Below are 19779 nucleotides of genomic sequence, written 5' to 3'. Positions count from 1 at the left end.
ATTCTTTTTACATCTTTTTGAGTCTATCTTTAATATCTTTATCTTTCTCCGGGTTGTTATTTTCTTCACTTTGCGCACAATATAGTGTAAAATTAATCAGATTGGAAGTTTGCATAAATTGTATACACTCAAACAGATTATAATGATTGCACAATGTAGTCATTTCTCAAATGATATAAAATATTCTGTTTATGAGTGGCGAGGATAGTTTGTTTTATTCTTATTATCTTTGGAATTCTTATTTAGTTATTCCTTCATATTTTTCAAATATGAAAAATTTATAAGACAAAAAATCAAGTTAACCCAATTTTTTTGTTACAGCTATTAAAATTAAAAACTTTATTATCTTGTTCTATAGAAGCATTTCACCTATTGATTGTCAAAACCACCTCCTGCCATCGGTAAATACACGTTATTGAATATGTATTGAGTAACACTGACAATGATTGCGTGCACATAATAAGCGCTTATGTAAGACATTTGAGTTTTTACGAGACATAGACATATTTAGCAAAAATACATTCACCGCTCCTTCTTACATCATCCCCAGTTTATGATCTGTAACTTCTTAATATTGCACTTTAGTTTCGATATTTTAATTTTTAACTAGACAATGATCTTGCTTACTTTATATAATTTTCATTAATGATTTCAAGTTTTTTACAATAAAGTAACAGCTCGCTAATATTCTCCTGAAAGTCTTCCATCCGTTTTAGGAGGTTTTCGAGCTTACTCCACAATTATACTCCAATTAGGAAATAAGAACATGAATATTAAATAGTGCTAGACCGGGTGGAAACCGTAATCATCGATTAAGATTTACATGTACTAACCACTGAGCCATCTCCATATTAAACAGATAATTTTATTAGTGTACTGTTCTAAACAACTGCTTGAATCTTTTCAAATACTCGTATTTTATAAACTGTAAAGTATCTCACATTGAAGAATACAGAACATTTTGACCGGATATCTAAGGTATCGTACACGTATAATCTCATTTCCGGCGCTTTTATTGTACCTAATAACAGGATATGAAGTATTCTGCTACCTTTGGGGTGTAAATTGAGGAAATATAATCGCAACTTCTCGATACACGTGTCAAATCAAATAATTATAGTCAATAAAATATTAACAGTATCTTTGAATAAGTTTGCGTGATTAAAAATTCAACTGAACTTCTTTAACCAAGCAATTAAGGTGAAAATTTCATAAATAATACTCGAAGGTCTCCGTAAAACACTACTTGATAGTTATTATTATAACTTTTTATTATAATAAAAGGTGGTATTATATTTATTGTTAAAGTACGGCTAGCCAAGCGCAAAAAAATACTAATTTTGTGTAAATAAATTAGGCGAATTCAACCACATCCTATAATAATAATTATTAGTATAATTGCCATAAAATATTTATGGGCTGTTAATCTTTAATTTAATGAATAATATCAGTCTTTATTATTGAATTTCGTTTTGAAAAATAAATAACAATTTATTTCGCATAACAAAAATATTTTCAAATTTACAAATTTCGCAACATCTCCAATTGTTTTGCCTTACGGGTTCTGTATAGGGCGAAAAACAAAGTGGCTGAGAGCAATTAATTTATTTCGTTGTGCAGCAGCCGCTTCGGGCTATAGACCAATCCAGTAATTGTCGCCGGCAATATTCAAATGGCGGAAACAATTAGCCTGAGTGCTGTACATATTATGCTGTACCCTAATGCCCAATATAGATGATGACAAAGCGAAAGAAAATTTGATTTTACGGGACTCATTAGCGGAGGTGTTAATTATATTTAGTTTAGTATGCATGTTCGTTGAAATACAAATGTATTATTGGTTTACATTAATTAAAAACCGAATTTTAAACATGAATTGTTCAGAATGTGATGCGATATAAAAGTCGCAAGTTCAATTCTATCCACTTGTTTATTGGTTCTAGCAAAACTAGCCTAACACTTTACGCTTAACTGACAGTGAAAATATCGATAGCAATAATCAAATAAATTTTATTTTACAATTTAACTCCTCAATAATCATTCATAGCAGCAAGTAGAACTGCAGACTAGATTAATTTTAATGAATTCGTCCTTCATTTACACGATGCGTATAATCCTTGATTAAATGTTATAGCTTATATTTATACGGTGCGATATTACGTCTGATAATTGACGGGAAGCTCCCCCTGTCAGCTCGTCGAAAATCTCTTTTGTGTATAGCGATAGCGTTGCAAAGTCTACTAATGTCTTTTAAGGACTTAGTGATTTAAACGGACTAAATAATGAACCGGCTACCCTTTCTCTTGCTTCGCAATTTATGAGCTTAAAACGTTGGGAACCCTCACAAATGAAGCTGTCTTTACTAGACTAGTTAGCGTTATTTGACAGATTTTTGGTTGTCTCAAATGCGAAAACATTTAATTAATTACACTCATTAAAAAGGAATATTGCTATTTTAGTTCGGTTTAGTAAGTAGTTCTAATACCTTGTATCAATAAAGTTAATTGTATTTTTTTATTAAACAAAATACACTACAAATATAAAACAATGAATTGAACTAAGACACAAACAATTATTTAATAACGCATAAAACTGCATATTTATGCAAAAAACAATAATATTACTGTCTCCTCGTACGGATCGTCTTGAGTGTTAACCAAGATGATTTTCCTCGAACTATCGATTAAACTACTTTTTATAGGGGGATAAAATTACAAAGTATTCCCTAACAATATGTAATCTTGATCGTATTTTTTATAATGAGACTTCATGGATTATTTGCGTCACTTATTATTTTGTTTTTTCATTATCAATTGTTCGTTCTTCACCGTATAATGAATATATAATAATATAAAATATTGAGTTATTGAAATGCCGCACCTGGCTGCCTTTTTTCTAAAAAGCTTATATAGCAGTAAATTCAGAGGTTCTGGGTTTGAGCTCCGAGTTAAGGCAGTAATATGCCAGTAGATTATTTTGTCAAAAAATTAATAACATGAAAAACATAAGTATGAAAGAATGTAAAGCCATTGATTTTCCCTGTATGGTGTCTCCAGTAATCACTTTTTTTTATGATATTGGTAGGCGGACGAGCAAATGGCCACCTGATGGTAAGTGGTCACCACCGCCCATGGAAAATGGCGTTGTGAAAAATATTAACCATTCCTTACGTCACCAATGCGCCACCAACCTTGGGAACTAAGATATTACGTCTTTTGTGCCTGTAGTTACACTGGCCCACTCACCCTTAAAACCGGAACACAACAATACTGAGTACTGCTGTTTGGCGGTAGAATATCTGATGAGTGGGTGGTACCTACCCAGACGGGCTTGCACAAAGCCCTACCACCAAGTTAACTTTTATCAAATTGTTCTATACATAGAGGGTTTATATGTGTGAACGTTTACTCACACACTATAACATATTCTTCACAACAGTGATGGCAACAGACTACGCTATTGAGAAAAGCGTTGATAATAAAAAATATGTATTTTAATAGTTCGCCTAAAAATCTCCGTAAATTGTATGCCAATTTCCATCGTCAATATTTAGCCTGTGTTAACGTTACAGTTATTTAATCCTAAAACCATTTATCTGTGTTATCAATCAATCATACTTCTGATTTATATTTTTCCGTAACGCAGTGTTGTCTGGAAGATTCGTCTCTGAACACATCGAGCGGTTCGCATGACGACACAAATCCGGATTTGTTTGTTTGTTATCAGCGCAGAGCAGTCGGCCGCGGCCGGGGCTGCGCTCCGAATAATCGTATTATATGTGTGAGCATTCGCTCCATTTGTAAAAACCACATCTTGAGAAGATTGCCATTTATTTATATTGTAACATTTCGAGATTTGAAACGAAAAACTTCAATTATAATTCTTTTATTTAGGTACAACTGTTTCTTAATTTTTTTTAAAGGATTTTGCATTGTTTATTTTTACATTTGATTTATATATTTCGATTTTCAGTGTATATTTTAATTTGTATTTAATAGAAAATAGTCTGTATCATATACATTAATGCAACAATTCTCTTACAAGCAATTCTGCAACGCGGATTGCTTTTAACGGACAATACTTATTCCTGAGGTCACCTTTACATATAGCTAATATTGCTTCCAAGTTAAAACGAACACCGATTTTTAATGGTACCCTATATGGCTGTGATGGGTCATGAAACGTATAATTATTAAATAAAAATTAAATGAAAAAGAAAGTAATATTTAAAGATCAAATAAAAATTAAATTATTTTTATTTTAGATTATATGTACACTCGTATTTTATTGAAAACCAAGTTTAAAAAATATGAACATCTATAGAAACGAGCTTTCGCGATTTTGAAATCCTTATGACGTGTTATTGAAACGTATTATCTGCTGTCAATATTGTTATGAAATACATTCTGTTTCAACTACTTCTACTTCTACAAATATATAATAATAAATCCTTTTTCAATAATCAAAATTTTCCATGTGTGAATAAAACGAAACTTTCAGAATTCTCAAGCCTATTTATAAACAGAATTGTAGCTAGGTAACAATTAAAAAAAAATTGAAATATGATCAGAGATGGCCGAGTTACATAGTGCACCACATGTTCCACGTGTATAGTCACCACCCCGTATTTCAGCAGCATGGTGGATTAAGATCCAAACCACAAAAAGAGAAGATGCTTTAGGCCAGAATTGAGATCATTAAATAATTAATGAAAACCTTAAAATTACCTTCTTTATTTTACGTTAACGATCGTCTAAATATTTCAATAAAGGAGACAACCGTTTGATTAACAAGATGTTCTTTTTTATTTATGTAAATTATTGCTGACGTTTGGTATTGTACCCCTCACACATGGATTTGTAGTTCAATCGAAGCTGTCTGATCAAATTTAAGATTTTTACAGTTTTTATTGGCAAATCTCTTTTTAGATTTCTGGTGTACGTAAAGTGATAGGTGATATTTGTTAACACCAAAATCAAAGATTTATTGCAAAGGCAGGGACTTTATAGAATCATAACGCTGACTGCTTTAGAGCAGAAAATGCAGTTTCTTTATGGAGCAAGGGACGCGAAAATAGTAATGATGTAGTAGTATTTCAAATGAAATATTAAATAATGAAAACAGCAATGATCAGCAGTGCGATTCTCTAAGAATTCACTTTATATCTCATTCTTGAAATGTTAACAGCTGACATAAATACATGTTTAATACGGGTATACGCTATGATTGCCTGTATCCTTGAAATTTTATAAATTATAGTCAATTTTACATACTATGTTCTGACATTTTACGCTCCTATGAAGAGCCTTACTAATTGGCATCTAGACCTTATCTGGATATGCAAGATTGCAGGAGTTAAGGTTCAAATAATGGTGCCAGTGTTCTGAGTAACAGCAGTTCGACGAAAGACCACTATTGCCCCGATAAAAGGCTGGTGAGGATTCAACTATTATTATTATTTGACCTGAGATTTCATTAAGTTGATCGGTTTTTCGTAAAAACGTCGATGGTGTCTTCTACGCACTGCAAGCTCTGGCATTGATATTGGAGAAAAATGACAATATTTCGTAAATATACGTAAATCAGCTATACTGACTACGGTTTTTATGTATAAGCCGTAGCCTTAAACATAAAAGGCTGCGGCTTATGCTCATTCCACTTATATTATTAGAACTGACAATTTAAGATGATCGGTTTATGTGTATATAATATTGCAACTTCTTGAGAACAATATTATTATAAATGATGAAAGCCACAAGTATTAAAACGAATACATATATTGTTGTTTATATTATATTTTAATTCCGTTGCATAATTATGCTAAAAATACATATATAACGACCATCCCTTTTTTGTAATGGATGCAATATTTTATGATTCAAAGTCAAAATATATTTTATTCAAGTAGGCTTTTTAATCGCCATTTTACAGAATTATATTAAAAGTCATGCTACCACGGTTCTGAATCTAAATTCTAAACCCGACGAGAAACTCAGTAGTTACTCTTTTCCAACATCTGAGATACATTATGTTAGTTAAATACAACATATAATGTATGTTGCCTGAAAGTCAACAAGTATTAGCTCTACGCATTTTTATCGTCTATATAATCTTAGGTTGAATAACATGCCTTATTTATTATTATTTTTTAACAAGCAATTTGAATTTATAAAATTTTATTATAGTAAAAATTATTAACTTAGCGCGGTCGGAAACTAGGCGTTATAAGCTTATCCTTACGTTTCGTGTTCATACAATGTTTAATTTTATCACCGATGCTTAGAAAGCATAGAAAGGAAGATCATTTATATATACTAGAAATATTAAAGGACCAAAATTTTGTCCCTGTGGACACCCATTTTTAGCATAGATCCAGAAGACTTTATTCCATTAATAAAAGCTTGTTGGACTCATTGGCTTAAATATGAATCAAGCACTTTAGATCACAGAATACTTCAATAGTATTCTGTAATTTTTCCCACGCATCGTAAATATGTTTGAGAAGTGCTATTCCCGCATCAGTTGTCGAGCGACCTCTCATAAAACCGAATTTCTCGCTATGACAAATAGCATTTATACCGAAGAAGTTGATTTCAAATATCAGTATAAAAATAGCCTTTAATTACTGGGATCGCTTCTATTTCCAATCTTAAAAAGTGGTAAAATTTTACTACATTTTAACAAGTTAGGAAATTAACCCGTATGAAAACTCTTGTTAAAACATATTTCTATATACGGAGCAATATCATATACAATGAATTTTACCGATATACCCCATATGTCGTTAGTTATTTTAATATTGAGGATTATTAATAATTTTAGAATATGTATTGACTATTTCAAATGAAAAATCAATAACGCATCTAGAAACATTATTATTTAACAGTCATAATATTATAAACGAAAAATCAAATAAAATTTAACTTTTAATACTGAATTCTTGTGTTTAATTTGATTGGTACCATTTCCTTTTTATGTTTTCCGCAAATCGAAAATTTAAAAGACAGATAAAATGCATACTGTTTTAAAAAATTTAGAATATTGATTGTTGACATGTATTAAAAAGAATATGATACGATTCCACTGCTTCAATATATAATATAAGAGGTCGTATAGTTTGTTTCTACTTTTATATAGTATATATATATATTAATAGTAGCCCAATCACTGAACTGGGATTAAACTTTAATTTTGTATTATTATAAAATTATTTCAAATAAAAATATCGTATATCATATAAAAATATAAAAGTATTTTATTATTTATAATTTTATTTACTTATTATACTTTACCATATGATTGATTGATTTTGTTATTAAAAATACATTACGCGTTTGTCTGGATATGCTAATTAAATTGAAGCAAGATCGATACTATCTAGTTTTTCCCGTAAGCGAGCATACAAAAATTCCTTCTAAATTGCTTATTGCAGCAGCAAGTAAAAAACTTAAGTAAGGACTTACTTGAACAAAAGAGGTTTGTTGGCAAAGAGGCCGGATGCCTTCTCTTTCGCGGCTTGGAGCCCCTGCATTGCGGCGGCCCGATGTTCCTCATGTAAACGCAATCCCGTATCTAATACCTGTCAAAATAATATATACTATTATATCTTCCATACAGTGATTTCTAATAAATATAGATTTGTTTCTTGTTCAATATCTTAAAGTGAGTATTTTTTACAAACTCACTTAATTTTTACCTCATACGTGGAAAAGTATTTCAATTCAAGATATTCTCAAATGACCTTTCAATATTATAAAAATGTCTTGATAAATTCAATAATAAATGTAATAAATAAGATTACATTAACTGAATATTGAATAAAGAATATCACTACTCTGATTCGATAATTAATTATGAAATTTATATGAATTTCTTCTGGACTAAATGGATTTCTACCCACTACTCAATATCAGCTCGTTATATGTCGTGGGCGCAAAGCTCATTGCAAAATATAAATGGCCTACTTTTTTTGTAAATTATACACATTATCTATCTTTTTTCACTTGGTGGTAAGCTTTGTGCAACCCCGTCTGGGTAGGTACCACCTACTCATCAGATATTCTACCAAACAACAGTACTCATTATTGTTGTGTTCCGGTTTGAAAGGTGAGTGAGCCAGTGTAACTACAGGCACAAGGGACATAACATCTTAGTTCCCAAGGTTGGCAGAACATTAGCGATGTAAGGAATGGTTAAATTTCTTACACCGCCATTGTCTATGGCCGGTGGTGACCACTTACCATCAGGTGGCCTATATGCTCGTCCGCCAACACACGCCATAAAAAAATGGTATACATATACTTGGGACTTCTTTAACTAGCTAATAAGATGTTCTTTTAAACTATTTGTTAATAAATAGACATTTTTATTAAACAAAGATTAATTTTATATACATTCCTCAAATAGGCGAGTTATAATAATAAGACGAAAAACACGATATTCTATATTTGTTGAACCAAACTTTTTTGACTACTTTCAACTCAAAGATAACGCTATCCGTGGCACTTCATTCTATGTTTGATTTAACTGTTGCCCGAAATTAAAACACAATTTTCAAAGGTTGAAGATATTTTGCTGATATTATTGTAATGAAAGAATTGACAAACATCAATAATATAGATAAACTTACATCCGTATCGATGTTTCAACCTATAAAATAATTGGGGTAGAATAGTATTCACTCCATTTCACAAAGACTGAAGACGTCAGAGTTTATCATCAATGCGTTTTCTCGGTAATGACATATAGAGACGACACTCATGATGCGGATCAACACTTCAAGGTTGTCCGGCGAGCTATGGAAAGATAGGCCTTTCCATAGCTTCGTATTTTGCTGAAGGATCGCATCCGAGATGAAAGGCTAATATCTAGAGTAACTGCTAACTAACTAATAGCCCAGAGAATCTGAAAGCTGAAGTAACAGTGGCTCTGTCAAATTTGTTGCAGAACTGATAATCCATGAGGCAGAAGAGTACTTGATTGGAGACTGCGTCTTGACAAATGCAAAAAACGATATCCCCACGCTAGTTAGAGTGATAACTTATGAACACTGGCTAATGGCGGTTGGAAGCGAGAGAAGCGAGAGCTCAATGGCGTGCTCTGAGAGAGGCTTATGTGCAGCATTAGACAAACAAGGACTGACAATTATGAAACGTTCAGTTCTTAAACGCTAATTAAAATCAAATTTACTAATCTGATTAAATCCTGAACCCTCAGTAGTCGCTGATTGCGTCATGAGCTGCCATTCATTAACTACAATTCAGGTATAAGTAAAACTGAATTATTTGTCATTGATCAGCGTTTAAGACTTCAGGTAAATGAGACACATAGCATTAGTATATTCTTCGAATTTTTAATACATTTTGAGAACAGCTGAGAATGGTCCACCGTATGAAATCTGATCACCCTCTTCCCTATCACTGGCACTACAAGAAGTGAAGAACTCAAACCAATAATATTACACTAACTAAATGATCTTATATGTTATGTCCATTGTGTCTGTTGGCACACTGGCTCACATCATTTAAGCACAGCAATACATTGCATAACTTTAAGTAGGTCACCGAGCCTCGTTTGGTAGAATATTTGGTAAATGGGTGGTACCCAACCAAATGGAGCTGCACTAAGCCTGCACCGGGTATTGAAAGTAATGGAAGTAATTAAACCAGTTAATTAATGTATATTTTATCGTATGTATTCATATTTTTAATACATTACTTCACTTTATTCAGTATGACATTTAAATTACTGACTGCTATATTTTATTTCAAAGTTAAATACAATGATTTCATTCCGTGTGTGGGTTTTTTTAAGTGACCATTAAAATATTTCTGTTTGAGCAAATAGGTCAAGTTTTACAGTGATATTTGACTTAGGTTTTTATATGATCTTTCTTAATGACCACAAGAACATGACATTATTTATCTTTTTTTAATTATGTTATATCGGTTTTAATCTGCATTCTTATTTATTATATTTATCACTTTTCCTAATATACGATATGATACGATATAAGTCTTTTACGAAACGAATCTACGACACTAAAAAATATAGCTGGCCGTCATAATTAATTCAGTCATTTTTTTATTACAATTCATTTAACTTTGTATATCTTGAAACAGTTTAATTAAATTTCCATGGAATTTCCATAGAATTTTAAACTCTATTGCAGACTGAAATATCGTTACATAATGGTTACGTTGTTCACATATATGCTATCTATGTATATATCTATGCATATCTATAGATAGGTCTTTAATCATCTATCATTATAAATAACTAACAGCACTTATTGAATACAAAATTAAAGTAGAAATATACAAAAATTATGTTAAAATATAATTTACTTACATTTTTTCTGTTCCTAGGCGTAGCAGGTCCGTCGTAGCGTCTGTCGATCGTGTAGCGCCCCGCGCCGCTCTACACCGTAGCTACGGCTGCGCGTAACCCCAGCCGTCATTGGTCTATATTTCTACAGATCTAGATATACTTCCACCAATAGCAGCCTCCACTGTAAAAGGGGCGGAGTTTTGTAATATTTCAGAAAATTTTCAGGAGACCCCAAATGTACATAGAGTTAGTATCGACCCTTTCTGTGTTCATTGTTTGATTTGCATGAAATGTAGATGTTGAAAACTATGCTAATATCGTTTGTACGGATCACATGGGATGTCTAATTGATTCAAACATACATGCCTAAATGAATATAAATTGAATAATGATATTATTACAAATTCAAAATATCCATGGAGTCGTGACTTTACTAAATAAATGATATAGATAAATGAAACATTTTGTACTGACTTTAAAACAATTTTTTATTCATGTTTATAATTATGTACTTCCTTAATCTTGTCCATTTTAACGTTAATACACGAGTATGTATATGGATGAATATATGTACCTATCAATATATACTCGTCAAAGTTTCTTTGTTTTCGCATAATATCTTGAGAATAAATCATAATATCGAATACAAAATAATACAATTCGACGTGTAATAATAGTATTACAGTTTATTCACTTAATGCAAATTTAATTATGAAGTTTTTTAATAACAAAACTCTAGACGGAGGATATACATTTAATCTTTGGCTGTTCAAATAAATATGTAGGTGCCGCTACATAAAAACGCTTGCAGAATAACAGCTCATTCAAATTATGACTCGTTTATATCTGTACCATTGTTATAATCAGACTTTTTTTTAATTCAACGTTCTAAAATACTTTTGTGTCCTGCTTTTTTAATAGTTTTTAATGTATTCTCAATGCTTCCATTTTTTTTTAATGTTCAGTTACAAAAAATTCAAGTAATATAATTGATTCGATTTCAACATTTTATCATTGGATTGATTATAAACAAGCTTAATCACAAAAAATATAATTATATATGTAGTACAACTAATATACATTTGAACAAAACATACTAAAAACATTAATATTTCATTCAAATCTATGTGATATTACCTCTATATTCATAATATCTGTATATTTGATAATGTCATACCTTTACAAATTGAATTAAAATATTAGTAAATGTATGGATGAATATAACACTATGAATTTAATTCTTGTCATAATTAAACCCGAATAAAATTTGTACCAGAATTAAAAAAGCTTAAGTGTCGGTTTTCTGCTTTTCAATTGTTTAAATTAAATAAGTAATGGCTATAAATATAGTGTCCATTTTTCTCTTTATGTATCTCTGCCAGCAACATGCGGAACTGCTGGGGCAAAGTTTTAATAAAATTTAACCTAAGAATTCTTATATTGAGAATAAATAACTGCATGTAAATGTAAAACAAATGAGCTAAAGTCAAGGTTTAGAGCTCAATATACCACATTTGTAGAATGTCGATTGGTGCATACACATAGTCAATAGCTCGTGACCACAACCGACCACGACACATGCAACTACCATTTACGTTTACCTAAGTTCACTGGCTGTAGGAGTTTGAGCAGACCCATCTAAGAGGGTACCATTCATTAGCTATCATTACTTTGCAATGCTGTTTTCTGGTGTGAAAAATAAGTGAAAGAATACATTTTTGTTGAAAATCATGCAAATATTTCACTTACGTTATGGCCCAAAATAATTATACATACTCATTTTTTACATAATTATGCAATACTCGTTAAGTTCATTTTAATTTACATTTATTAATAGAAGTTTAAAATAAAAATAGCATTTATTTATAAAAGTTGCATAGCCTTAAAACATTCACAAAAAAATTGTATTGAATGTAACATTTTATGTGTGATTGTGTGCATGTGTTTGTGTGGGTGTGCACATGCGTTACATACATAAGAAAACATGCATGGCAGTAGCAAGTCATTTACACCTAGATAAAGATCTATTACCAATTTAAAAATTGCATAAAATGTAACTCTTTATTCTATGTGTTTTTGATATTTTTATATTAATTTTATCGAATTGTTTATCATGACAGATACAGACAGACACAATGACCTCTAAATGAAAATATTCTTCCCAGCGTGTAATATTTTGAGCAGCAATACTTTTTTTTTTTAATATTACAATTTCATGAAACAATTCACACTCATGCAAATTATTAAAAAATATAGCCAATTTTACGTTCAATATATAATTATAAAAATACTAATTGAATTTACTTTATTAGTTTAAATCTTTATTATTAAAAAAAATTATATACCAACAAAGTTAATAAAAGAAGGAACGGATAGACACAAAAGAAACAAGTAGAGGACCGTAACGATATAAGAAATTCATATTTGACTACGAATCCTTAAAAAATACTGCAAAAAGATCATTAAAAAGAAATCAAATTTGTGCTGAGCTCAGAGCGTTTACCCCGCCTCGGCCGTTAGCTGACTTCGCTATAATATCGGCGCAGTATCGGTCTGACTTCATTTCACGGCTAGAGGATTTCGCAAATGAAGTTTCCCCGGTCCACCGAACATGAATCTGGATAATATTTCGTCTACAATCGTATTAAAATTATATTATGGATATGGCTCTTTGGTATATAAATTATTTGTTTATATTGGTCAAAATGTAACAGATTTATTCATTTTAAAATCTAGAAAATGATTCGAGTAATCCTTTTATATATATAAATAATCAATTTATAAAAGTATACATTCTGTATATAAATATTTGACGTATATTTTACGTAAGTACCATACATTTAAATTACACGAATAATGGAGGGCTAAGTATAAATGCATGCTTATCCCTTAAAGAGATTTATTTTAACATAACTAAGAAGGACAGAAGGACAGAATACGTGATATACACACAATGGTATAATAGAACTGATTTATTACTAAATGCTTATACTATAAATGATATCGTATGAAATACTAGCTAAACCTGCGGCTATACCCGCGCAAAATGTATAAAATACATACCGTTCTTAGCGGATGTTTACATCCTATGAGAAACCTACCTGCCAAATTTCAAGTTTGTAGGTGTTACAGTTTCTGAGATTTCGTGATTTATCAGTGAGTAGTATTTCGCTTATATATATAAAAGCCCTAAAATATTCGACGGGTAGGAGTCATATTTCACCTTTCAATGTTTGTATACATATGCCATATTTTTCCGAAATTTTCAGTGTTTTCTCGACAAACTCTAGAGGCCAAAATAGTGGATTTAAAAATAACATATCTATCTATGCCTATGTGAAATTGTTAAAGGTATTTTAAGATATGGATCTAAAAATTCCAAATTCATAAAATATATTTTGGTTGGAACTTATGATACCTATATTAAATATATATTTTTTAATTTTCGTTCAATTTTCAATTAAACTTACCCTATATATCAACAATCAAACAATCAAAATAATAGAAGAGATCCAAAAAAAGCCCGGACAATATCTGTGAAAAATTTGATTATTCCCAATAGTATACGGATATTATTGTATCGTCAATGTATTTTCAAAATTTACCACCAATGCTTAACATACAGGTTGACTGCCTGAGATTGCCTTTATATCAAACAATTACTAATGATCAATAAAATGGATCAATAAATGATTCGTCAAAGATCATCAATAGAAACTGTAAAGAATATTACTTTAACTCCTCGTATGCTCCGATTTGTTCTTAAGAAATACAACTAAAAACATCACAAGTATATTTTAAATAATAATAATAATTGTTATAAAGTAATAAATAAATAACCAATAGTCGTGAAAATGTAATTTTTTACCATATTCTGTCTTATTTTATTTAATGTTTAAATAAAATAAGACAGAATACTTGATAAGTGCGTACCCACGCAGACGGGCTTACAGAAGACTCTATCTACATTCTTTTAAATCAACTGATGATCGTTGTTAACGATCTCGTTTACTGTCAACTAGCTATTCGTCGCGGCTTCACTCACGTTTAAAGGTTTCTTAATGTTCAAATTTACTTCATACCAAATTTCATCAAATTCGATTCAATGGTTTGGCCGTGAAAAAGTAACAGACCGACAGAGTTACTTTGGTATTTATAATATTAGTAAAGATTACACCTAAATGAATATCATATTTTACGTTAACATGATTAGGAGTTTTTTGTTGTTGTTATTGACAGATTATCTTCGGATTTTTTTTCTGAATTTGAATCACAATCGTAATATTCAAACTTCGTGAAAAGCACCTTGTAACAATGTTCCACAATTTCACCACAATCATAACAAGCTCCCAATGGAAAAAAAGGTAAGAATATTTAAACACAACAAACAGCTGGTTACTTGACTGATAGATTTTAATTCTTAAAGATTTCAAAAAGGCAATATTTTTTTTTGACACAATGATGTTATAATAAAAGCAATCTACATTATACTTGTCGTACATCACAATGATCGTCATACATAAATAACTTCTCGCTAACGTGGCTTGACAAACTGCAGCAACCCTCTCCAACCTCTGATTAATGCATTCTTTTATAACTTGAAACGTCAGCGGGGGGTAAAACGCAATCTAGTTAAATGCTGAGCTCGTGATTTTGTCCGCACTAATATTTTCAATCTACCAAAATGAATATTAATAATGTATACAAGTTTTCTGGGCGAAGTTGTGTGGTATTTGTATAGATACTATGTATAATACTGACACAAAACTACTATGACGAAGTTAGTAACGTTCTACGTTTATCCAGAAGTTTAGTTGAATACACACGACATTAATATGAATATGATTTTAATATCAGTTTTTCCATTATTTATTGACGTTACTCCATCGAATGCAATAATAAATGTGTTACATTTAAAATACCCACAGTAATGCCACTGCTACATTTAAAAAAAAACTGTGCTGATGGAGGATGTGTTGAAGAAGAAAACAGTTTTGATTATAAAACTGTTTATAATCAAATCTGAAGTTTCTAAATATATTGGTTAGTTATGCACACAGTAAAAAAAATGCGGATCTTAATATTTTACAGTCACTTAATTTAGTTACAGTTTTTGACTTATTCTATAACTAAAAAATTATGCCAGCTTAACTCAGCGTGGGTAACATGGGATAAAAGAACGTTCGAAAAATCAATGTATTATAATTTAGAATAATTTATCTTTTTTTAAATTAATACTTAAGCGCCACTGGCGATTAAATGATTTTATATTTAATAATTTAGTACACTGTTCACCAGGCCGATGTAAACTGAGTTTGTATAAAAATAAAAGTGGGTACATTTGATTCCTTTACAATATATACAACAAACAAATTCGTTTGTTAAATATACTTTAAATAAATAAAAAAAAAAACCTAAACAAACGATTATTGTGAATATTCATTATTTATTTTTTATCGTAAATGAAACTACTTCAAATTTTAGTATATAATAATATAGTAAGCTATCTCATGATCGCTAACCAAAGGCCTAAACTCCTTGTGATCCACATATACTATACCGAAATTTTTGTTGCACAGATTATAATAATTTTCAAATATGTTGTTTGTTAAACACCTCAAAATATGTATATTAGTCGAAAATGGGTCATTCATTGGGTCGATATGGGTCCAAAACAAGATTTTTTCCGTGAAGGCTTGTCTATTGCATCTTGGCAGATACATTTGGCCGACAAATAATCACATGAAAACTGATCTGTACACTCAGTCTCCGTTTTTGTATAATAATAAAAATTTGGATGTACATTTAGTACTAAATACTTATATATGCTTAAGTGTCCTCTCGCTACATCGAGAGAGACGGCCAACGAGCACTTAACAGCGATCGACTACTTTCAAAAAGCGCTCTCAGCGCTTATCGGCTTTTAACATTACCACTTTACAAGGTAAGGGGCGATATGGTTATCTATAACTCAAATATATTTAGACATATTGTTTAAATTTTCTTCAATAATATTACATTATAGAAAGATAAATAAATATTATATTACTTTATAATCTTCAATTATACAAAGCAGTACCCTGTGTAAAAATATAAAGCATAATATAACATGAAGAAAATATTAAAACATATACAAAGAAATACACTCGACTAAAAACAGATGAACGAAGAAAGTATATAAAAATGATTTCTATTTCCAGTCTAATATTTAATTTCGAATAATCAATAGCATTATATATTCAAACACATGTGCACATCGATGGCACATTACTTGTACTTGTAAATGATACAAGTTTGAATTGATTTCTTATAATAAATACTAAAAAATAGAAAGATTACTAAAATGTAGTAATATCTTTTAGGGGTAAAATTTGATGTTCCGGCGGATTAACGTTCATGAATGTATATTATATGTGAATTACTAAATATAACCTTAACTTTTAAACTTTCGATTATTTATTTCGATATTAATTTATACTATACTTATTAAAAATATTTTAACGTAAAACAAACTAAAAAAAGAACTAGATATATAATAAATGTGTTTATTTTATTAATTGTTTATTCTTTACACAGGCAACACCTTCAACTATAGGCACACGTTTTCTGCCATGTATTAACTACTAAAACCTCCTTCAAAACGCGCTAAATTTTCTGATATAAGTTTAATGAATGTCAGTATATTCTTATATTCGTATATTAGTATTTTTAGTTGGGTCATACAATAAAAAATGTCTCCACATGAATGAATATACATTTAAATATATTAAAAATAATAGAACATATCACTGATAAAAATGTGACAATGACAGTTCAATATTTCAAACTTGTAAATTTTAATTGAAGGTATAAAAATATATATTTTATTGTTTTGAAACAAATTCTCTTTTTTTTTTTTTTGATAAACACGATGTAAAAAGTTTATTATTTTTAGTCTAAAAATATACTTCATAATTAAAATTATAATGAGCTTTTGAACATGATTACATAACGTTATTGAGTCGTGAGGGTTGAGTTATACAAGCTTAATTGTAAATTATTTTTAAACTTTTCTATTTTAGTTTTATATTTAATAGTAATTTAAATTATATATAAAAGTACTTAAATAAAGATTACGCAATTGAAGTAAGAACTTTGCAATTAATCAACCCAAATATTTGTTAGCTAAACAATCATAAATTATGTTATTGTGTGTGTTACCCGATATAAATATAAGAAAAAAAATGTTCTTAATTCAAAATACAATTAATTATTAGTTTTTTTTCCATTAGAAAAGTTTATCAAATATCACATTACTGCGTCTGGTGACACCTCATGACTTCTGCGAAAGCACCTCTTTCCACTCGATTACATCCCACTCCTCTACCTGGGGGGAACTTCTATCTCGTTCGAACACAAACAATTTCCCTATTTTCGTCCTACTCTCCCTGCTATTTATGACTTATTAACTTCTCTAAGGTATCATAGCAACCCACCTCTCAAACGTTCTACGAATTTAATATAGAAAATTGTGAACTCAGCCGTAACTCAGAAGCAGTTTATTGAATTTGATGGTATATTATGTCCTCATTAAACATAAGAGTTATTAAAACATAAATAAACTTAAAGCTTTATGAATATAAAAAAAATATTGAATAAAGAATATAGTTTATCTACTTTTTTGGTATTTGAATAAAAATTACTTAGAATTTTCCTTTAAGGTTGTTTGAAATATAATTGTGCTATTATTTTTGACGTAAATTATCACGTTTATTAATCAATATTATAATCAATATTAAAATACCATAACTATTACAGGAGCAAAATTTTTGTGTATAGTTTTGCTCTAAAACGACTGATTCTAACGTTAAAACGACTTTACTCATAACAAAAGAAAATACATTTTAAATATAAACAGCTATGCAGATTTTAGTAGTAAAATCGATATATACTTTTATGTAATACGTAATTTCATGAAGTCAACGCGGTTGGCAATAAATTATCCCGTCGGTGCTCTTTAATAAAACTGTATTGATTTAATACAAATGAATGATACAATTCTAAGAACCAAAATATCAAATAGCCCATATTATATTATTTTTAAGCTCCACAAAAGGATTTTTTGTATCAAAAATCATAATTTTCATTACTAATGTGATCAAAATTATGATTTATAGAACCGTTTTAGAAACGTTTATTTATTTACCTATCTGTAGATGTATGAATAAAATTATGCAATTGAATAGCCCCAATAATAGATTCTTATGAGATCCTAGAATGCTTTAATTTCGGAGCCACTCTAATATAAAACTTGTTTTAGTAAAATACAATGACAAAAAACTCACCTGACTAATATAATATAATAATATAATTATAATGAAATGAACCGACAAGTAGGGTTCGGGTTCAAACCCAGGCAGGCACCACTGAATTTTCATGTGCTTAATTTGTGTTTATAATTCATCTCGTGCTCGGCGGTGAAGGAAAAGATCGTGAGGAAACCTACATGTGTCTAATTTCAATGAAATTCTGCCACATGTGTATTACACCAACCCGCATTGGAGTAGCATTGTGGAATATGCTCCAAACCTTCTCCTCAAAGGGAGAAGCCTTAGCCCAACAGTGGGAAATGTACAGGCTGCTAATGTAATGTAAAAATTGTAATAAGTGTCTTATTATGTCCTCCAAGTTCAGGCGGATGGAGTAATAAATAATTAATGATTTTTCACACTACAGCATCCTTATGTTAAAAATAACAAAACAATTTGAAAGGAGAATTTTAGGTTAGGTTAGTATATTTATAATTAAACTTCCGTAGGTCGTTATATTAAAACATGCGCCATTCACATTATTCGGCAGTTTAAAATGTTTGGTTTTGTCACAAAACAAACGGTTCTTACAACTTTATATACAAAAATAAAAAGTTAAACATAAAAGTGTGCAGGAAATAAGTAAAGTTTATTTTTCTATAAACTCGAATACGAAATAAATCCCTGAACGCTACAATTCCGCGACGGATCATACTGTTTGCCGACCGATCGCTCCTTAGGGACGCTACTCAAGCGGCTTCTTTCGATGCAATAAAATCACGATCTTTAAATCTCCCAAGAAACATTCGACGGCTTTACAAATAGTATTTCGTTATTGCAGTAACTTCGTAAAATGGTAACTGCCATAAACGAATTTTATACCAAGTTTTACATTTGGAAGGTCAAAGTGTTTGGATTGATTAATAATTAGATTTCTAAAAAAATACTTAATGATACTATTGTAATATTATAGTACAATTGTAAACTGAAAAAAAAAAAATGTAAATACTTTTTTATAATTTAAAAGTATACGGAAAAGTTGTGAAATTTGGTTTCGAACAATGCGTCCTACAAAATCATTTTATAAAATATATATATATTTATTTTTTTATTTAATTTGTATCTCAGTGGTATAATGTTTTCCGTGTCTTTGGTGTATCTT

General features: G+C 30.1%; 1 protein-coding gene across 2 annotated transcripts in view; it reads right to left on the bottom strand.

The window, feature by feature from the left end:
* LOC113400460 (vesicular glutamate transporter 1) overlaps positions 1-19779 on the bottom strand; it is a 54101-nt gene that overhangs the window by 31699 nt on the left and 2623 nt on the right. For both annotated transcript variants that reach the window (XM_026640391.2, XM_026641166.2), the window contains exons 2-3: positions 10351-10510; positions 7464-7579 (exon numbers count right to left, since the gene is read on the bottom strand). In XM_026640391.2, the coding sequence (XP_026496176.1) occupies positions 7464-7531 (68 nt within the window). In that variant the 5' untranslated portion in view covers positions 7532-7579; positions 10351-10510. The remainder of the gene's footprint in view (positions 1-7463; positions 7580-10350; positions 10511-19779) is intronic.

This window comes from Vanessa tameamea, chromosome 10 (assembly GCF_037043105.1).
Source record: "Vanessa tameamea isolate UH-Manoa-2023 chromosome 10, ilVanTame1 primary haplotype, whole genome shotgun sequence".
NCBI lineage: Eukaryota > Metazoa > Arthropoda > Insecta > Lepidoptera > Nymphalidae > Vanessa > Vanessa tameamea.
This window is presented reverse-complemented; position numbering and strand designations above follow the sequence as displayed.